A 19,653-nucleotide genomic window follows, 5' to 3' on the forward strand; every position below is an offset into this window, starting at 1 on the left:
CGATCTCCGTGGTGTTTGGTGGACACGTGGAAAGGGGACACGTGAGTTGCCGAGTGTTGGGGGTGTGTGAGCAAGACGCGATCTCGTGTGCGTACATTTAGGGTCAGCCCCCCCCCAACTCTCCTGCCCACCTCGCCCCCACCCCCCGAATCTGCAGCCATGACTGCAGAAATCGTATCACGGTTCGACTTTAAATCAAGTCAAGGTGTATGGGCGCGTGCAGATGGGCACGTGTCATGATGTTTTTTTATTTATACAATTCAAAATAACTACTGACATTTGTCATTCACTGCAATATTACATAGATATATATAATAGGCTGACGTTTTGGGCAATAACCCTTCTTCAGAGCAGAGAACAACTGCAGAACAGGTTCGTTCACACCTAGCCAGGTGCTCCCCATCATGTGCAGCTGTAAAGACAACGACCACCCTCCTGTAGCCTGAACAGACTGTTGGGGCAAGTGCTATTAGCGAGCAGTACCTATGATGCGCGCAGCTATGAACTCGCTCACCCACGCAAAGCTGTGACTCGTTTGCTACAACACTGTGACCTGCGCTGGTACGCATCAGCTCCAATAATGCAGTAGTTCAGTCGCATTTAGAGTTTCAATCTTAATAAGTTTATGGGTGTTTTACTGTTGCATACGTTTGTTTGCTAAGTAACGTTGCACTGCGAGACGGAAAACTGCTGTCGTGTCAATTCAACCTTCGCCTCCCCCCCCCCCCTAACGATCAACGTGGTGAAGTATGGTCAAAACAACCTCCATGGCACGGGTAGGCCTTCAGCCAGCAGTGGATGAGCACGGCTGGCTACATCTGGGTGCGAAAAAAGTTCAACATACATACATAGCCAGTTTAACACGTAGGCTTTCGCAACCAATATTATACATAATAGAGCGGGTTTTTTGTGGGGGTTAGATCGCGTGAATTTCAATGTGTCGTTAATCCCGCCACCACCCGACACAGCCAATTAGTAAGGTTGTCACGTAAACAAAACGTACCAATTAGTTACTAGTTCAGCACACCCGCGTGTTGGAGAGTAAACCCACAGCATTTACAATTCGGGCACTGTGCCGTTCCGCCGGTGATTACAACCAGCATCATCAGGAGACAGCCAGAGTTGTGGAGAAATCCTCCTCGTGTTTTCGGTCTTCAATTACAAAGAGTCGTTGATGATTGTTTCCATTTGTATAGCGTCTCGGTACGGGCATGGCCTCAAGAGGTCGTACAGAGCCACGTGTCGCTTCGCTCGGTGGCCAATCACCGTGGATGTGTGTGTGTGTGTGTGATGTTGTGTGTTGACCTTGCCCGCTATCTTATCTGAAGGTGGTGGGATCAATACATCAATTACGGTATCGATCGTTTCGTGTTAGCGAGGGTTTATTGATTCCCGCACCTCTCCCCCAGCCCCTCCCCCATCCCCCCCTCCCTCCCCTGAAATTCGGTCAATTGTCGCGAACTAAGTTCGTGCGATTCGATGCAATAACACGCAGCACCGTAAATAAATATATACACAACAGAAAATCGGCGATGTGGTGAAAATAGCGGCATGTAAGGGCCTGCACGGGCCACGCGTACCTCTCTGCTGTAATGGAAATGCGTACGAAGCGAACCATATCGATTATTATTATACACCCCACGATGACGTGGATGTCAAGAGTCCTAAATAATCGATACATCGTTAGACCCCCCCTGCCCCCCCCCCCAGCGTTTGACGCTTTCCTATTCTGAGGAATCTTCCAACTCCCGTCGGCTCCACAGCACTCTGCATGGTGCATGAACTGACTGTGTCGTGACACTTGTGATGCACAACAACAATAGTCGTACACCAGGACCTATCCACTGGTGCATGTTGGCCTGGTCAACTGGCTCCTCGTGTGCAGCAAGTGATGGTGTTACACAAGGCCGAAGGAAGCTCATCTCCCGCGTGATTTCGCGAGCCCGGAGGAAGGGGCATGGACCTCTCGCATCTTAGACGTTACGAATTAAAAAGAAAATGCCAAGACCTCTTTGCTGACAAATTTTTTTTTTAGATTTGAAGCTTTCGTGACTGCAAGGATTCATACTCTTGGGTTTTTTCGGTAAAGTCACGTAGGTAAAAAATGTATTTTATTTTACTTTTTATTAATTTAAACATTTTTACCTACGTGACTTTACCGAAAAAACCTAAGAGTAAAAAAAAAAATGTCATCTTAAGCCTTTAAATAAATATATTCCCACCGCCTAAACCGTGTCTGATTTCACACGTTTTTGGGTGGGGTGCCTCAGATCGGCCTGAGAAGCGACGTTTTCTTTTCCGGCGCATGGCGAAAAAGCCAGGAGTCGTTTTTATTATTTTTAGTTTTTAAGAGCCTCACCATTGCTGACGAGACCCGAAAAAAAGTAGAAAACCTCTGCTTAAAACAACAACAATTTGGGGGTCATTATTTCGATGGACGGATATAAAATGCGATTTTACGTTAAAATATGGACGTATTGTCTTGCCTGTGTCCTGTCCCACGCGAGTTTAAAAGCTTCGCTCGAGCGACCAAAATTTTTTCGTTTTAAATCCGTCAGGTGGGCTCCAGTGACGTCACAGGACTAAAGTGCCACCGCACTGACGTCACGGCGGCGCGAAATGAATGTGAATTTGAAGTTTCATTTGACTCGCAAGACTTCGAACTTGGTGGGGGGGGGGGGGGTGAACGTCTTCGTGTTTCGCTCTGCCACAAGAGCGCCGTGTGTGTTGCGTATGCATGTGTGTGTGTCAGTGTGTGTGTGTCTGTGTGTGTCAGTGCGTGCGTCTCTGTGTCTGTGTGTGTCTGTGTGTGTCAGTACGTGCGTCTCTGTGTTTGTGTGTTACTGTGTTTGTGTCTTACTGTGTGTATTTGTGTGTGTCTGCGTGTGTGCCTGTGTGTGCGTGCGTCTGTGTGTTTGTGTGTTACTGTGTTTGTGTGTTACTGTGTGTATTTGTGTGTGTCTGCGTGTGTGTCTGTGTGTGCGTGCGTCTGTGTGTTTGTGTGTGTGACTGTGTTTATGTGTCTTGTGTGTTTGTGTGTGTGACTGTGTTTGTGTGTGTGACTGTGTTTGTGTATGTGTTTGTGTGTCTGTGTGTTTGTGTGTTACTGTGTGTGTGTCTGTGTGACTGTGTGTGTGTCTGTGTGTGTGTCTGTGTGTGTCAGTGCGTGCGTCTGTGTGTTTGTGTGTTACTGTGTTTGTGTGTGTGACTGTGTTAGTGTGTCTTGTGTGTTTGTGTGTTACTGTGTTTGTGTGTGTCTGTGTGTGTCAGTGCGTGCGTCTGTATGTCTGTGTTACTGTGTTTGTGTGCGTCTGTGTGTGTCAGTGCGTGCGTTTGTATGTTTGTGTTACTGTGTTTGTGTGTGTATTTGCGTGTGTCTGTATCTCTGTGTGTGTATGTGTGTGTTTTTTGGTGCTATCTCGTGTTGATAATTTGCCATTCCTTGGCCACTCCACTGCTGGCTCAAGAGGATCCGCACGCCACGCTTCGACTGAGAGCCTTCTTCTTCCATCACGAGCGTGACCTACTGCTCATTGTCAACTTCAATCTTCGCCAACGCACTCTTGCAAGCCGCTTTCGTCCACCGCCTTCTATAATAATTATCATGATCACCCACGTCCGCCTTTCATAACGGCCTGGCGTGGCTATACATACACTCTTATGTGCAGATGAGATGTAAAGCGTATGCAAATGTTATGCAAATGTTGCATTTAGCTTAAATGAACTCAAGGGACTGAACGAGCGACACCAAGAACACGAGGCAGCCAACAGAAACGAGACGACAGAATCAGGATATGTATTTATACCGGAGGAGGAATCCGATGAGTTATAAAGCTCTTTTACACAGATGTCCAGTCGGGAGGTTAGAACGATACAACAACAACACAATTGCAAAAAAACACGATCGGAGTGCAAATTATAGACAGGGTAAAAACACATCACATTGAAAATATATACAAATAAAACTAAACTATTCATTGTATCTTACCAGGTAATGCCCACTGGCCCATTTGCTTCTTTTTTTTAGAAGCGACCTGGCCACAAATGATAGCTCAACGAAGTGGCCCAACATCACGTGGAAATCCACAGCAGCAAATTAATCGAAATAATCTAGACGCAAAAAAACATCGATTATTGACTTGAAACGTGACCATGAATCATGACGAATAATCTAATCATGTGGGGAGGAGGGGGAGGAGGGTGTGAATCGCTTCATGTCTCGATCAGTTTGCCTTGTTGCTGGGGGGCGAGGGGTGATGTAACTCGGGGGTGAGAGGCGTGTTCGTGGTTTTGGTAATGCTCTCCCCGCAATCCACGTGCAACTTAATGAACTACAATTCTCACTTTCGTGGTGCTGCTCGCTTATCACCGAACGCGCAACGACCTTGTTCGTGTCTGTGAGGCTCAGAAATGTTTGAGCCTGACCGCGTGTGTTGGTGGAACGGGCCGACCGCGTGGCTGTGCTTGGTGGGTGATCATCAGAGGGAAGAGCAGCAGCATCTGTTGTTGTACTGTGTTCATGTGTTACCACGTTTATGCTCAACGTTTTAACCAACCCGCATTGACCGGCGTGGTGAAGTAGACTAAACTATAAACTTTTATATTATTTTACCAGGAAAGGCCCACTTAGCCATATAGCTCTCTTTTTCAGAATCGATTTGGCCACAAATGATAGCCACAACGAAGTGGCTTACCACGTGGAAATGTAAAACAGCCAAATACTCTGAAAGCGTGATGTTGATTCTAAATGTGGAGGGAAAAACCGGAGAACCCGAAGAAAAATCCACGAGACCACGGGGAGAGAGACACGCAAACTACAAATATACAGCAGGCGTCAGGCTTGGGATCGAACCTGTAACCTCCTGTATACCAGGCAAGGTAGTTAACATCTCGACAAAGTAAGTATCCAGTGGTAAATTGAGAAAATTTCTGCACATGTGCGTGATGGAGTCGAGTCGGTTTTAATGCGAGACAATACGGTCAATTTCATCACATTTTACAAAGTAATTTATACAGTTCTTGTATAGCACAATTACATTCTAGCAATTTTTGTATAAGTTACTACGGTACTTATATAATACAGCCAAAACTGAGCGTCTCCCTGTCACTGACGGTCCCTGAGACATTATTGGACACTCCCCATTTCTATGCCAGGGGCTGGTTCATCCAAAAGATAACCATTCCCGATGTCCCACTAAGTTAGTCTCATTTATCCACCTCGTGGGGATGACGATAATTCGACTCGCGACCTGGATTTGAACTCGCGAGATTCACGTTGTACCACACTACCATTTTAATGGAAAATGCATCCCACTTGGGTTGAATTTTATCTGAAATCATTTTTTGTCTAATGGCTTAGTCGCAAAAAAATGTCATCAAAGTGATTAAACTAAAGTCCTTAAACAGTAGAACCCCCTCTTAACGACCACCCCTGCTGCTAACGACTAATCGCTGTTGTAGGTACAGTAATATTAATGAATGCATTGATTAACCATGTTTTATTTTAAATATGTGTTCATATTGTTGTTAGTACCTTCATGTATGCATGTCCATTGTTTACATATTATAATAAAGCACGTTTTTGGGGTGAAAAGTGTAACTTTCGATGCTATCGCAACGAATGAACCCTTTAACCGTGTATTCCCTATACTTGCTTAACGACCAAATCGCTTACCGTAATGACCGGTTTCTTGGAACAAATTACCGTCGTTAAGAAGAGGGCTTCTACCGTAACTAACTTTTAGTGGCTTCATTTGCTGCCCGCAGCGGCGGTGGGACAGTGGTGAAAAATCCACATTTTCAGCAGCGCGGGAATCAGCCTATCCATGGTGTCAGTCCATTCCACAGGGTCACCCGCTTGGCCACCGTGGGTCAGATCCCCGTGTACGCGGTTGGAGGGATGAACGCCGCGCGTGCGGGCAAGGATGCCTGGGAATTCGCACGGGGTGGGGTGGTCATAAAGGGCCCTCTCTCGGCGCGTCGGCACCCTCCGGGGAGCGGGGATCCTCGGGGGTCCAGACCCGGGCCGTGCGGACCACGTGTCGCTCTCGGCGCTGCCTCTCGTCCGTCCAGGAGAGGGAATGTCCGGCCAGCGGGGTGAGACCCGGCGACAAACCTGGGGGAGAGAGAGCCGCGGACGGTGACCCTGCGTGCGTGCGCCAAGTGGAAACGAAGAGACGATCAAGAGACAGAGAGCGGGGGTTGAGCGAGAGGCAGAGACGAGGAGAAAGAGGGGGAGGGATGGAAGGAGCGACAGTGTACTGGACATCTGTGGAAAAGAGTTTATAGGTTATCGGATTCCTCCAGTATGAATATATATTCTGATGCTGTGTGGAGATGAAGGGGGGGCAGAGTGATGAAGCGAAACAAAGGTTTATGTACGTGTATTTGTCAAGGTCTTGAAGGTATTACTTCTTAATCAAGTTACGTTTATTTTTCTAGCCATGCGATCGTTGATCCCCCCATAATATATCAACAAACGCACAAAATAAATATAGAGAGCAAACACTATCTAAATAAATATCACAGAGTAGTCTAATATTCAGAACAAACTTCAAACGCACAACTTATAAAGAGGCAGAGTGGCAGAACAGATACAGGTTCCCCGCAAAACCACCATATAGACTAAATTTCGATTTAAAGCTTTCGTGACTGCAGGGATTCATCTTCTTGGTTCTTTCGGTAAAGTCACGTAGAATGGAAATAATAAAATAATAAAAATAAAACATAATAAAATAATTCTCACGACGTTTCGGAGGCAACACAAGCTTCCGTCTTCAGGTGGAACCGTCACAGCACGATAGCTGTATTTTATTTATTTATTATTTTATTATTTCCATTCTACGTGACTTTACCGAAAGAACCAAGAAGACACCATACAGACTGTTCGGGCAAGTGTTGTTCGTGAGCACCGCACCTGTTGCGGCCAACACGGAGCATGGAGAGTCGGTGCGGCCAGAACATCGCCCTGCCTGCCAATGTATCCCGTGTTCATAGCTCAACAACGCGCCAGGTCCTCGTTCCCGGCTAAATTGACAGAGGGGATTGCGACCCAGGGCTGTTTCAGATGACCCGCCGCTGATAGCCTCGGCAGGGAGTCTAACGCTGGGTCACCCGCTCCTCACAGACTCAGAGAGACAGATACATCCACGCAGCCTACGACCAAATCATTGCGAAACTAAGCAGGCTTGAGACTGGTTGGTACTTGGATGCTAGACTGTCTGGGAATAACAGGTACTGTAGGATTGGGCTGCAGCGAGTGATCAGTAGGGAGGAGTACACCGATATGCCATTGAATCTATCTGTGCGGACCTTTTTGAGTGATATCTCCTGACATGCGTGATGGGTTTTCTCCAGGTACTCCAGTTTCCACCCAAACGATAATGGATTGACCAAACATGGCCATGTAACAGGACCATGGCTTACTGTCATCCGAGTCTCTCCGACACAACGAGTCGGACAATATTTCCGTCACCGGCACACCACATACAGTTTAACACGTAGAGGGCTTTCGCGACCAATATCATCCATAATACAGTTTTTTTATGGGTTAGATCGCGTAAATATAAATGCGTCGTTAAACCCGCAACCACCCGACACAGCCAATTAGTAAGTTTTGTCGCGTAAAACAAAACGTGCAAATTCGTTACGAGTACAGCACACCGGTGTGTTGGAGAGCAAATCCACATTTACAATCCGAGTACAACGAAATCTGGCTGTGGCCTGATGAAGCAAGTTGTAATTACTGGCGAAACGTCGTACTCAGCTTGTAAATGTTGCAGATTCGCTCTCCAACACACCGGTGTGCTGTACTAGTGACGAATTTGCATGCTTTTTGACGTGACAACCCTTACTAGTTGGCTGCGTCGGGTGGTGGCGGGTTTAACGACACATTTATATTTACGCGATCTAACCCCAAAAAACTGTATAATGAACACCACATACAGTAGAGTAGATATATTCGCAACGGTCTGGGCTACTCGGCACGTACCCAATCTGGTCTCACAGCGACACGGAAAATACGCAGTCAAGAATTATAGCCCTGAGCAGGTCTCTCCTAAAAAGTAGCCTTGAGACTCGTCAATAAAAAGGGACACAGCGAGCCACACGAGAGATGACACGGGCCGAAACACGCGTGCCGCGAAGAGGAGGAAGAGGAGGAGGAGGAAGATGAGGAAGACAGACGAGGAGCAGTCAAGTTCACTCACCGGACGCGCGATGGAAAATGATGATCTTCTTTTGCTGGGACAGCAGCGGTTGTCCCGCTTGTGCGCGGAGGGGCCTCTCCGAGTGGACCAGCTCGCCCAGGAAGGAGATGTAGCCGATGGCGAGGCGCAGAGTGTCCACTTTGGATAACCGCTTCTCGTACGGCAGCGTGGGGATATGCGCGCGGAGGCCCTCGAAGGCCGCGTTGATTGACTGCATGCGCCTCCTCTCTCGCTGGTTGGCCGCCTGCCGCAGGTGCGACATGTCGCCGTGAACGCGCGATCTGCGCCTTCTGCCCGATGACCTCCGATGCGCCGGAGGAGCGGACCCATCACCGCCGCCGCCGCCGTCGCCGCCGCCAGGTGTCCCCACGCCACCTTCGAAGCCTCCCCCCGCGAGCAAAAGGGACCCGGGATCTCCACGCTGCTGCTGTCCATGTGAGTGGTGGTGCTGGCGGTCCTCCTCCTCCTCGTCCTCCTCGTCGTCGTCGTCGGGGTAGTAGTCGCTGAGGGAGTGCGCGAGGTAGTCTACGCTGTCGCACATGATGAGGTCCACTTGGTCGCGCGGCGACGAGGAGCCGCCGCCGCCGCCCTCGTCGCTGAAGAAGTCGTCGTCGTCGTCGATGAGGTAGGAGGAGGAGAAGCGCTCCATGTCCACAAATTGCTCCAGCACGGCGTCCATGCTGCGTGCGCGCGTGCGTCTCGACGTGTGCACGCGTGGGTCGGTACACGAGTGTGTGTGCACACGTGTGCGTGTCGGTGAGTGCACGTGTGGATGTGTGTGCACACGTGTGCGTGTGGGTGAGTGCACGTGTGGATGTGTGTGCACACGTGTGCGTGTGGGTGAGTGCACGTGTGGATGTGTGTGCACACGTGTGCGTGTGGGTGAGTGCACGTGTGGATGTGTGTGCACACGTGTGCGTGTGGGTGAGTGCACGTGTGGATGTGTGTGCACACGTGTGTGTACACCTGCGAGTGTGAGCACACGTGTGGGTGTGAGCACACGTGTGAGCGTGCTCGTGTATGTGTCTGCACACGTGCACACGAGCGGTCGTGCGTGTCTGCGCGTTGTGTTCGCTGCGTGCCTCTGTGTACACACGTGTATCTTGCCGTGCGCGTGCTGCACTCCGTACGTGTACGTACTCGACTATGTGCGCTTGCGTCTATATGCACGTGTGTCTATACCAGTGTACATACACACACACTGTGTGTGTGCGCGCGCGAGTATATGTGCACCTGTGTATGTACCGCTGCGTGGGTATGCACGTGTTTGATAAATATGCGTGTCCTTTAGTACGGCGTGCAGGTGGAGTGGGTTACTGCTGTTGCTACTGCGTCAGGTTTGTGAGCAAAGCCAACAGGCGAACTTAGCGCTCACGTCTCGATGTGTAACGCACGGTTGTAGACGTCGCCTACAAGTGTAATGGTACAGGTGTGAGAATAATGTTGACCGGGTGTAGGAGGTGCGGGGTGTAGGAGGTAGGAGTGGTTCTGTTGGAGGGTGGCCCGTTTCTGAGGGCACGGCGATGCGGGGTCTCGGTAGTAGAGAGTGGTTCGGATCCGGATGGGACGTGGTCCCCCGGTGCAGCACCGGTGCAGGTGCGGTTTGAAGCCCCGGGCTTCTGCGCGTGGCCTCTTTATCGGTCCCCGGGTCCCGGGTCGCGCGCGCGCGCGCACGTGCGATTCACGAGTCGCGAGCCAATGAGAGCGCGCGAGCGCAGCGGGGGTTCCTGCTCCCACCTCTTCCCCACCTGCTTCCCCTCCCTGCCCCCTCCCCTCTGTCCCCCCTCCCACCTCTCCGACCCCCCCCCCACTACCACCCTCATCACCCTCCCACCACAGCTCCTTCTCTCCCCTCCCCTATATCCACGTCCCACCTCTTCCCCCACCCACCCCCCGACTCCTTATCCTCAATCCCCCACCCGTCGTCCGTGTCTCACCACCTGCCGTCTCAGCCGCAACTTTCCGCCGATTTTGCGCGATGTTTGTGTCGGCGGAAATCGACGGGGGACTGCTCGAACTAGAACTCGCGAATCGTCCAGTCCGGGTCCGATTCAACCGTTTGATTGAAATCGCATTAATAGTTTGTGATGCTTGTGGTGATGATGATGATGTTCAAATGGGCGCCACGGTGGCGAGATGTTAACTACCTCGCCTCGTATACAGGAGGTCGTGGGTTCGATCCAGACACTGACGCCTGCTGTATATTTGGAGTTTTCACGAGCTCGTCGTCGTGTGGATTTTTCTCCCATTATTCTCGCCACATTTAGATCATTTTACGTGCGCTTTGATTATTTGGCTGAAATCAATTTCCGCACGACGAGCCACTTCGTTGTGCTATCATCTGTGGCCAGGTCGCTTCTAAAAATAACTATACAGCTCGGTGCGGGGCCCTCTCCGGTAAAATAACAACAAAAAGTTATAAAAAAAAATAGTCCAATCTCCTCTGCTGCCTGCCATAGTCATTCACTCCCCGCTCGCAGCCCCCGTGCTGTTGGCTCCCTGTCCGTGCTCAAGTCCAGAGTTAATCTCCACGAATGGATTGCGATGGTGAATTAAGCCGCCTCTATTTAAATCGAGGGTGATTTTAAACGACACTGATCTTATCAAGGATATATAGCGCTTCGTCAAAGCGCTTTACAATAATTATAACATTTTCATTAGTTATTGACTGATGGGGAAAAGTGATGGGGTTTGAGTGTTGGGAAGGGGTGGCAAGGAAGGGTGGTGATAGGGGGAGGTTAGGAAGGGGACGGGGGGAGGATGGTGAAGGTTTTAAAGATGCGGACTGGAAAATTTATAGGGATATTCTTTTGAAAAAAGATGAGTCTTAAGGCTCAACTTTGCGAATGTGATCCCAACATCGCCCGCGCGCATGAGGCTTCGTGATGAATTAAGCGTTTGAGGTAAGAAGCCACCAACCACTACAGCGCGCGTGGGTCTGTTGGTGGGACAAGATCTTCATAACACGTACTTTATGTAACTCTATGGGTCTCTTTGTGTGTATGCGTCTACAGTATATGTCAGTATAACCCCGTGAGTCTGTATATATTTCGGTGTTAAAACGGAGCATATAAACCGGTAACCGTTTCCTCATTCAATTACCGGTTCCAGTAACCGATAACCGTTTCCAGTGGCATGTTGGACATTCATGGGACGATCGCGCGCATTTCTCAAAAGGTCAAAGGTCGCGACAGGACCCTTGCCTCATCAGGAAACAGCTGGCCAAGGTGGTCCACGAAAAGGAGCCCATGAGGCCATTTTTGGCCTACTCTTCGATGCTGACCAGACGACTTGGAAGAAAGTCACGTAGAAGGGAAACAATACAATAATACCAATATAAAACAATAAAATTTTCACACCTGATGAGGATTGCTTGTGTTGCAGTCGAAACGTCGTGAGAATTTTTATTGTTTTATATTTGTATTATTTTATTATTTCCCTTCTACGTGACTTTACCGAAAGAACCAAGAATATAAATTATTATCTGTTTTACCAGTTAACGCCCAATGAGCCATGTAGCTCTTTTTCAGAAGCGACCTGGGCCACGAATGATAGCTCAACGAAGTGGCTCATCACGTGGAAATGTAGAGCAGCCAAATATTCTAAACGCTTGATGTTGATTCTAAATGTGGATGGAAAAACCCTGGAGGACTCGGAGAAAAATCCACGCGACCACTTCATACACAGCAGGCGTCAGGGTCGGGATCGACCCCATGCCTCCTGTATACCAGGCGAGGTAGTTAACATCTCGCCACCGTGGAAGAGGTGGGCGTATCCAGACTTAGCCCAGCATCACGTAAGTCTGTGGGTCTCAATGTAAGTCAATGTACGGGGTGTCTTGTGCGAGTCTGTATACATCTTGCGTGTGTTTCGTGCGCAAATTTCTTTGCACAGCCGCAGATCTCCTTATGTAACGGAGGCTACGTTTAGTGGCCTGGCTCAGAAGCTTGTTGTACACACACACACCCTGTACCGTAGAGTTATAGACTGCGTCTACCGATCAATGTGAATGTTCGAAGTTCACATCCCAGTCTCGGGTCGATTCAGTTCATCATCTGCCAGGGGTCGATGCAACGTTTACCGCGTTGTGGAAAAGCTAACAATGGTTGTTCTATGGATACACTAGTCCCCGCCATGGGAATATGGAATGGCTGAGGGTCGTCAGTGAAGATGACCCAGACCTCGCTCGCTGCGAGTGTGCGCAGTGGTGTGACCGTAAAGCCCTTGGCTAGGCCTGACGGATGTCATCTAAATCTACTTGGCCCACTGGCCCCTGTGGATATGCCATGCGTGTGCGTGAGAGAACAACCCCAACATGCTGAAGCGAAACGCTTCGGGGAGCTTTGACCGAAACCCAAGCAACGTGGGTGATGAGATGGCACCAAAGAAGAGGAGAGAGAAAGGTGACATACCGAGGAGGAATGCAACGAATGAAACGATTAGAAACTATATATATTTTTTTAATTTTAACAAGGTCCACTGAGCTATGTAGCTCTTTTTAAATCCTTTATATTAAGTTCACTTGCTTGCGTGCTTGCTTGCTTGCTTACGACCGTGCAAATCTTTCGGTCGTTTTTTAACCCACTTCCCGTGATCCAATCGAGCTGGCATTTTGCACACAGACTCGTTGTGCGTGACAATTTATTTTAGTGAAATTTTTTTTCCATAACTTTACACTTTTTAGGAAAAAAAAATTATATTTAATTACCAATTACTTAATGGTGGCAGGCAATCATCTGACCCATAGGTGGCAGCCATCTCAAGCCAGAGGACGAGAGGACTCTAGCCGCCACACATATAAAGGATTTATAGTGAAAAACTTTGTTTTTACGGGTTAATTTTTCAGAATCGACATGGCCACAAATGATAGCTTAACGAAGTGGCTCATCGTGTGGAAATGTCTATCAGCCAAATAATATAAGCGCATGATTCTAAATGTGGAGAAAAAAAACAGAGGACCCGGGGAAAAATCCACGCGACCACAGGGATAGACATGTAAACTCCAAATATACATTTCGATTTAAAGCTTTCGTGACTGCAGGGATTCATCTTCTTGGTTCTTTCGGTAAAGTCACGTAGAAGGGAAATAATAAAATAATAAAAATAAAACATAAAATAACTCTGACGACGTTTCGGCCACAACGCAAGCAGCCGTCCTCAGGTGAAGAACAGGTCTGTCGGGAAGACAGCGTCTGAGGACGGCTGCTTGCGTTGTGGCCGATACGTCGTGAGAATAATTTTATTATGTTTTATTTTTTATTATTTTATTATTTCCAAATATACAGCAGCAGGCGTCCGGGTCGATATCTCAACCCACGACCTCCTGTTATACCAGGAGAGGTAGTTAACCACGTCGCCACCGTTGGCGCCCACACCTCGCACTGCGTCAAGAGGCCCACGAGGTGGCGATGCTGCTCTACCCAAAAGGGAACCCACGGCGTCAATATCGCTGCGTCTGTTCGGTGGCCAACGCGGCTTCTGCACAAACCAAGCGGTTTCCTCGGTTCTTTCGGTAAAGTCACGTAGGTATAAAATAAATTAAACCACGACGTTTCTTGCTGTGGTTGTCCCACCTGATGACGGACGCTTGTGTTGCGCCCGAAACGTCGTGATTTAATTTATTTTATACCTACGTGACTTTACCGAAAGAACCAAAGAGTATGGATCCCTGCAGTCACGAAAACTTCAAATCTAGATTGGGTTTCCTCGGGTTACGCCCAGAGCCCGTCCCGAGGGTTACACGGCGAATGAGGGCGACCGCCCGGGCCCCGCGCTTTGGGGGGCGGGGGTAGCTGTGCTTCATCGTCACGGTTTCAGATGTATATACTTACGGTATAGTTTTAAAGGCGTCGGGGGCCCCACACAATGTGGCGCGGTGTTATATCAATCGCCTGGTATGCAGGTGGCCGCGGGTTCGATCCTGACGCCTGTTTTTTATTAGAAGTTTGCGCGTCTCTCTCCTTGTGATCGCGTGGATTTTTCTCAGTGTTCTCCAGGGTTTTCCCTTCCACATTTAGAAGCACGCGTTAAGAGTATATGGCTAATAATTCACTTAATTTGGCTATAATTTGTGGCCAGTTAGCTTCTGAAATAGAGCTATATCGTTTAGTAGACCTTACCTGGTAAAATAAAAACGGTTTAAGTTTTTAAAATAGTTTAGTGTGATCTGCCCCGTGCCCCGCACCCCGCACCCCCGTATGGACTGCCCTGGTCACGCCGACCACCGATGCTAGCGGGACTCTACATTGCTGCTGGACATATCCCCGACACGCCCTATGCCACTACGCTGCCCACCTGGCACACAACGTTTGCTAAAGTTGACAGGTTTATTTGCGACCTTGAAAATGACCTCGGCAGGACAAGCGACCTCCCTCGTACCCATCTGTCTCTCTCCCTCTCTCTCTCTCTCTTGGGGACTTTGCTGCGGCGTTAGCTCACTCGGCTTCCACCGTGCGCCCTGCCTCTATTGTTCGCCGAGAAGAGATCGACACTCGGACGGGGTCAGCGTGGGATTAGAGAGACACGCACAGGTAAGGTCGGCGTTCGGGCTGGCAAGATGGGGGTGCTCTTACCTCTGTGTTTATATTCTTAGGTTTTTTTCGGTAAAGTCACGTAGGTAAAAAAAATTAAAATTAATCAAAGTAAAATAAATAAAAAATTTTTTATCTTGATTTGATCTTGATTTGAAGCTTTCGTGACTGCAGAAATCCATGCTCTTTGGTTCTTTCTGTCTTTGGTTCTTTCTGTGTTTATCTCCGTCCAACCTGTCCATTGCACCTGACATTAGGGGAGCCGATTCCTTACAACTGGCAGCCTTCCGTGCTACCGACCACTCACCTGTCTGTTAACGTTCATTCATCACGCATAGCCAGCAAAAGACCATAGCGCAAAAACGCGTGACCGCTTAAGACGACGTTCGCATTAACTTCTGCTGCCATGCACCCGGCGTCTCGAGTGATTTGTTTGATCCACGGATCACGGGGGGTGGGGGGGGGGGCAACCACGGGGATGGCGCAGTTCTTTTGAAGGTCGCAGTCCACTTGGAACATCAACCGCAAACTGAAGTGTGCCATTGAAACAGCAATTTTTTTTTTACCAGGTAATGCCCACTGAGCTATACAGCTATTTTTCAGAAGCGACCTGGCCACACAAATGATAGCTCAAGGAAGTCGCCTATCGCCACGTGGAAATGTATATCAGTAGCCAAATACTCTAAACGCTTAAGGTTAATTTTAAATGTGGAGGGGAAAAATCGGAGGACCAAGAGAAAAAATACACACGACCACGGGGAGAACATGCAAACTCCAGATAAACAGCAGGCGTCAGAGTCGGGATCGAACCCACGACCTCCTGTATACCAGGCGAGATAGTTGACATCTCGCCACCGCGGAGCGATGCTGGAGTTTGCGCGTCGAGACGGGTGACGCGTCCAAAAGGTGACAGCCGTCTCCCTCGCGAACTAAAGCTCTCGATGTCGCTCAGAATTCCCAAACCTCCTTGAATTCAATCTTGATTTCAAGCTTTCGTGACTGCAGGAATCCATACTCTTTGGTTCTTTCGGTGAAGTCACGTAGATATAAAATAAAATAAATCACAACGTTTCGGGCGCAACACAAGCGTCCGTCATCATCCCACCTGATGATGGACGCTTGTGTTGCGCCCGAAACGTCGTGATTTATTTTATTTTATACCTACGTGACTCTTTGAATTCGTGGCTTAATCCATTGCTGGGCTGCCAGGTCCTGAAACTCTCCCCCTTAGTGGTCGCTTGTCCCGATGCGACCTCTCCACTGCATTACATAATCTCCTAGGCCAGGGGTGGGGAACGTCCGGCCCGCGGGCCGTATGAGGCCCGCAAAATCATTTGGGTCTGGCCCTGCCAAGGCAACCGCAGGCGGGACTCGAAATTCAATAAATCTAGGAGCAAACCTGGAAACGCAGTTGCGAGTAGCAACATCATCAATACCAGCTAACATCACACGCCTCGCCAAAGAGAAGCAGTTCCAACCATCACATTAGGGGCGAGTTAATTAAATGTTTGACCAAATATAACGGGCAAATTTTTAAGTTGATAATTTAGTATGGCCCGCGAATGATGTTCTAAATATCCAAATGGCCCTTGGCAGAAAAAAGGTTCCCCGCCCCTGCCCTAGGCCAACGGTTGCTTCTTGAATTTTGTTTCAACCGAGTAAACCCCCCTTTGGTTCTGATAAATAAATGTATGAATAATGAACATCAATATTTTTACCAATTGTCCATTTTCCTAGAAACCGCAAGCAGATAAAAACTGATTTCCTATGGACGCTCTGCATGCGTGAGGTAAGTTGTTCGCTGGGTACTTTGTTTACTATCAATGAGTTTATAAAGGTTTGTATTTTTGTCGGCTACAATATGGATTTACAATATATCGTAGTTATTTTATATCAGCATATTCATACGCGATTATTCACCAATGACTGCCATGTATTTTATCATTTCACACATTTATAAATCAGCTCACGTCGCTCATGGGACATTGACATGTAACCTCCAGGCGTCCACTGAGGACACCTTGGGCCGAATCACTGTCCGGGTTGCCTCAGGAGAAAGTCATCAGGTGGGGAAGTCTGACGCCAGGACTGTATTTTAGGCTCCTCTCTCCCCGCGTGCGTGTAGTGGTCTAATGGTGTATGAGGTGTGGGGGGCGTAGGTGCATCTTGTTCATTTGCTGATTGCGTTTTTGAGCCAGCTATATAAGAAATAACTGTTTTACCAGGTAAGGCCCACTGAGCTATACTCGTTTTCAGAAGTGACCTGGCCACAAATGATAGCCCAACGAAGTGGCTTGTCGTGCCGAAATGTAAGTGTGAAAGTCGCAGATCAGAGGAAGCGTCACCAACCTTTTTGCAGCTTCTACACCCGTCAAGATGGGCTCTGCTTCTGCCACAATGTGACCAGTCTGTTCGAGATAATCGGAATTGCCTATAACCAGAATGAGTGGCGCCTCTTCATTGACAGCTCATCCAGAAGCCTCAAAGCCGTGCTGCTCCATAATGGTAACAAGTACCTGTCTTTTCCCCTGGCTCACTCGATGCACCACAAAGAGGATTACAACAGCATAAAGACCTTGCTGGATGCCTTGAAGTATGATGAGTACACTTGCAAGGTTATCGGAGACTTCAAAATGGTGGCATTCCTGATGGGTCTCCAAGGCGGTTTTACCGAATTTCCCTGCTATCTTTGCTTTTGGACAGCAGGGACACCAAGGCGCACTACCACAGGCGGGACTGGCCACAGCGGGCCGAGTTCTCTGTGGGGAGGAACAACGTCAAGTGGGATCCACTGGTCGACCCCCGGAAGGTGCTGATGCCACCACTGCACATGGGCCTTATGAAACAATTTGTCAGAGCTGTAGAAAAGGAGTTGGCAGCCTTCAAGTACCTTCAAGACGTCTTCATTAAGCTGTCTGAGTCGAAGGTCAAAGCTGGTGTCTTCGTTGGACCACAGATAAAGAAGATCCTGGAGTGCAATTAATTCCCCAAGAAGCTCACTAGGAAGGGGAAAGCGGCTTGGAACAGCTTTGTCGCAGTGGTTCGTGGCTTCCTGGGCAATCACAAGGTCGAAAACTATGTGGAGCTGGTTGAAACTCTGGTGAAGAACTACGGCACAATGGGCTGTAGGATGTCCCTCAAAGTCCATATCTGTGATGCTCATCTTGATACATTCAAGGAGAACATGGGAGCGTACTCGAAGGAGCAAGGCGAGCGCTTCCACCAGGATATACTGGACTGGAACGCCACTACCAAGGATAGTATGACGAGAACATGATGGGAGACTACATTTGGGGGCTGATTCGTGAAAGTGATTTACAGTATAATCGTAAATCTCGAAAAACTACTCACTTCTAAATCTTTAGTAGTAATTTTTGTATTACTTTAGTATAAATACATGTTAATTTTGATTCATGTTTTTTTAATAACTTTATGAACGACAAGACACAAAGTTGCCCGTTTTCTCATTGAAAATATGTACATTTCAAAATATCACTGTCCTGGTCACAAAAGTAAAGTTTGTGAGGAATAATAGCCATGTTCTATACTTTTTAGGCTTAAGCAATTAGGAAATAACACTTATTACCCAGGAACAAATATTGTGTTACACTGTGTTATCATTCCGTTCGCGTTCTATAATACGTTCATTCATGGGCTGGTGACCACTTCGCGCAAAAATAACAGGTGCTATAGGCTTCGTGGCCTGTAGAGGGCTGTGCAGAGAAAAAAATCAACCACTCAAATTCTCCCGAGGGATCATTTTAGTGGAGGATCTTTCGCCAGCAGTGGCGTGAGCAAGGCCATTTCTGGGTAGCGCCTTTAACGGTTAACAAGAAGAGCTATTTTCTTCGAATTCCGTGAAAAAAACTAAATATTTAAAGAACCACAATACATGTGAATACAAGACGACGGTTCTTCACGAATAACGTCAACCCATATTTTTTATAATCATTATTTTAAGAACAGGACACGCGCATGATTTTGCGATGCCGCATTACAAATCATTGTTGGGCTTTTAGACGTCCAGCGTTTATAGAAAACAATTAAGAGGGAGGAGTGGGGGTGGTTAACTTTCTTATTTCTCGTGTCGGGAGCCCCGTGCCAAGTCAGCGCCGTGGGCTCTGGGGTGGCTGCCTAGGCACGCGTGCGCCACTCAGTGGCTGGTGTCACCGTCGGGGATTGTGTTGACTGAATGTCCCCATGTGGAACAAAACAACTCATAAAATGCGTACTCGTAAAGCGATCGCACGCTTGGAGATAGACAGAAATAGGAACACGTGGCTTAGAGAACACGCGCACGTTAAAGACATGAATTTAAACTGTTAAAGACAATTCAATACGTAGGCTTTCGCGACCAATATCATCCATGATATAGGGTTTTTTGGGTTAGATCGCGTAAATATAAATGTGTCGTTAAAACCGCCACCACCCGACAGCCAACTAGTAAGGTTTGTCACGTAAACAGAACGTGCCAATTCGTTACTAGTACAGCACCACCGGTGTGTTGGACTGACGTGGTTAGTGTTATGGATAGTCGGACAGAGTTTTAATTACTCTTTCATACACGCAATATGCAGATGCGCGTGTGGCTTGTCAGACTGCCTTGCTCGATAAATAGAATTCACACCCAGGAATCTACACAAAGACCCCCCGTATAGCCTTCACAGACTGTTAGGGCAAGTGCTGTAGGCGATTAGCACCTATGAAGGTGGGCACGGCACAGGAGGGGTTGGGTGGCCAGCACCTTGAACTTCTTTCGCACCGTACGTAGCCAACCGTGATAATGGGAGGTGCACACGGACTCACAGCTGTAACAGTCGTCCCAGTGACAACAAGCAACGACTACACGTGTCCAGTGACAAGGCAATTCCTCCAATGTGCACCTAGGTGTGTGTATGTGCAGCGATTAGCACGCT

At 48.3% G+C, this 19,653-nt stretch overlaps 1 protein-coding gene across 1 annotated transcript; it reads right to left on the reverse strand.

Annotated features, from left to right (window-relative positions):
* Positions 1-3,860: 3,860 nt before the first annotated feature.
* PTF1A (pancreas associated transcription factor 1a) lies at positions 3,861-9,690 on the reverse strand. Its single transcript, XM_061555319.1, has 2 exons — positions 8,208-9,690; positions 3,861-6,115 (listed from the first exon to the last, which is right to left on the reverse strand). Exons 1-2 carry the CDS (start codon positions 8,884-8,886, stop codon positions 5,955-5,957), a joined length of 840 nt encoding a protein of 279 aa, XP_061411303.1. The 5' UTR covers positions 8,887-9,690; the 3' UTR covers positions 3,861-5,954.
* Between the last annotated feature and the right edge of the window lie 9,963 nt (positions 9,691-19,653).

Source organism: Lethenteron reissneri, chromosome 21 (genome assembly GCF_015708825.2).
Source record: "Lethenteron reissneri isolate LAM-NWPU_2019-01 chromosome 21, ASM1570882v1, whole genome shotgun sequence".
Lineage (NCBI taxonomy): Eukaryota > Metazoa > Chordata > Hyperoartia > Petromyzontiformes > Petromyzontidae > Lethenteron > Lethenteron reissneri.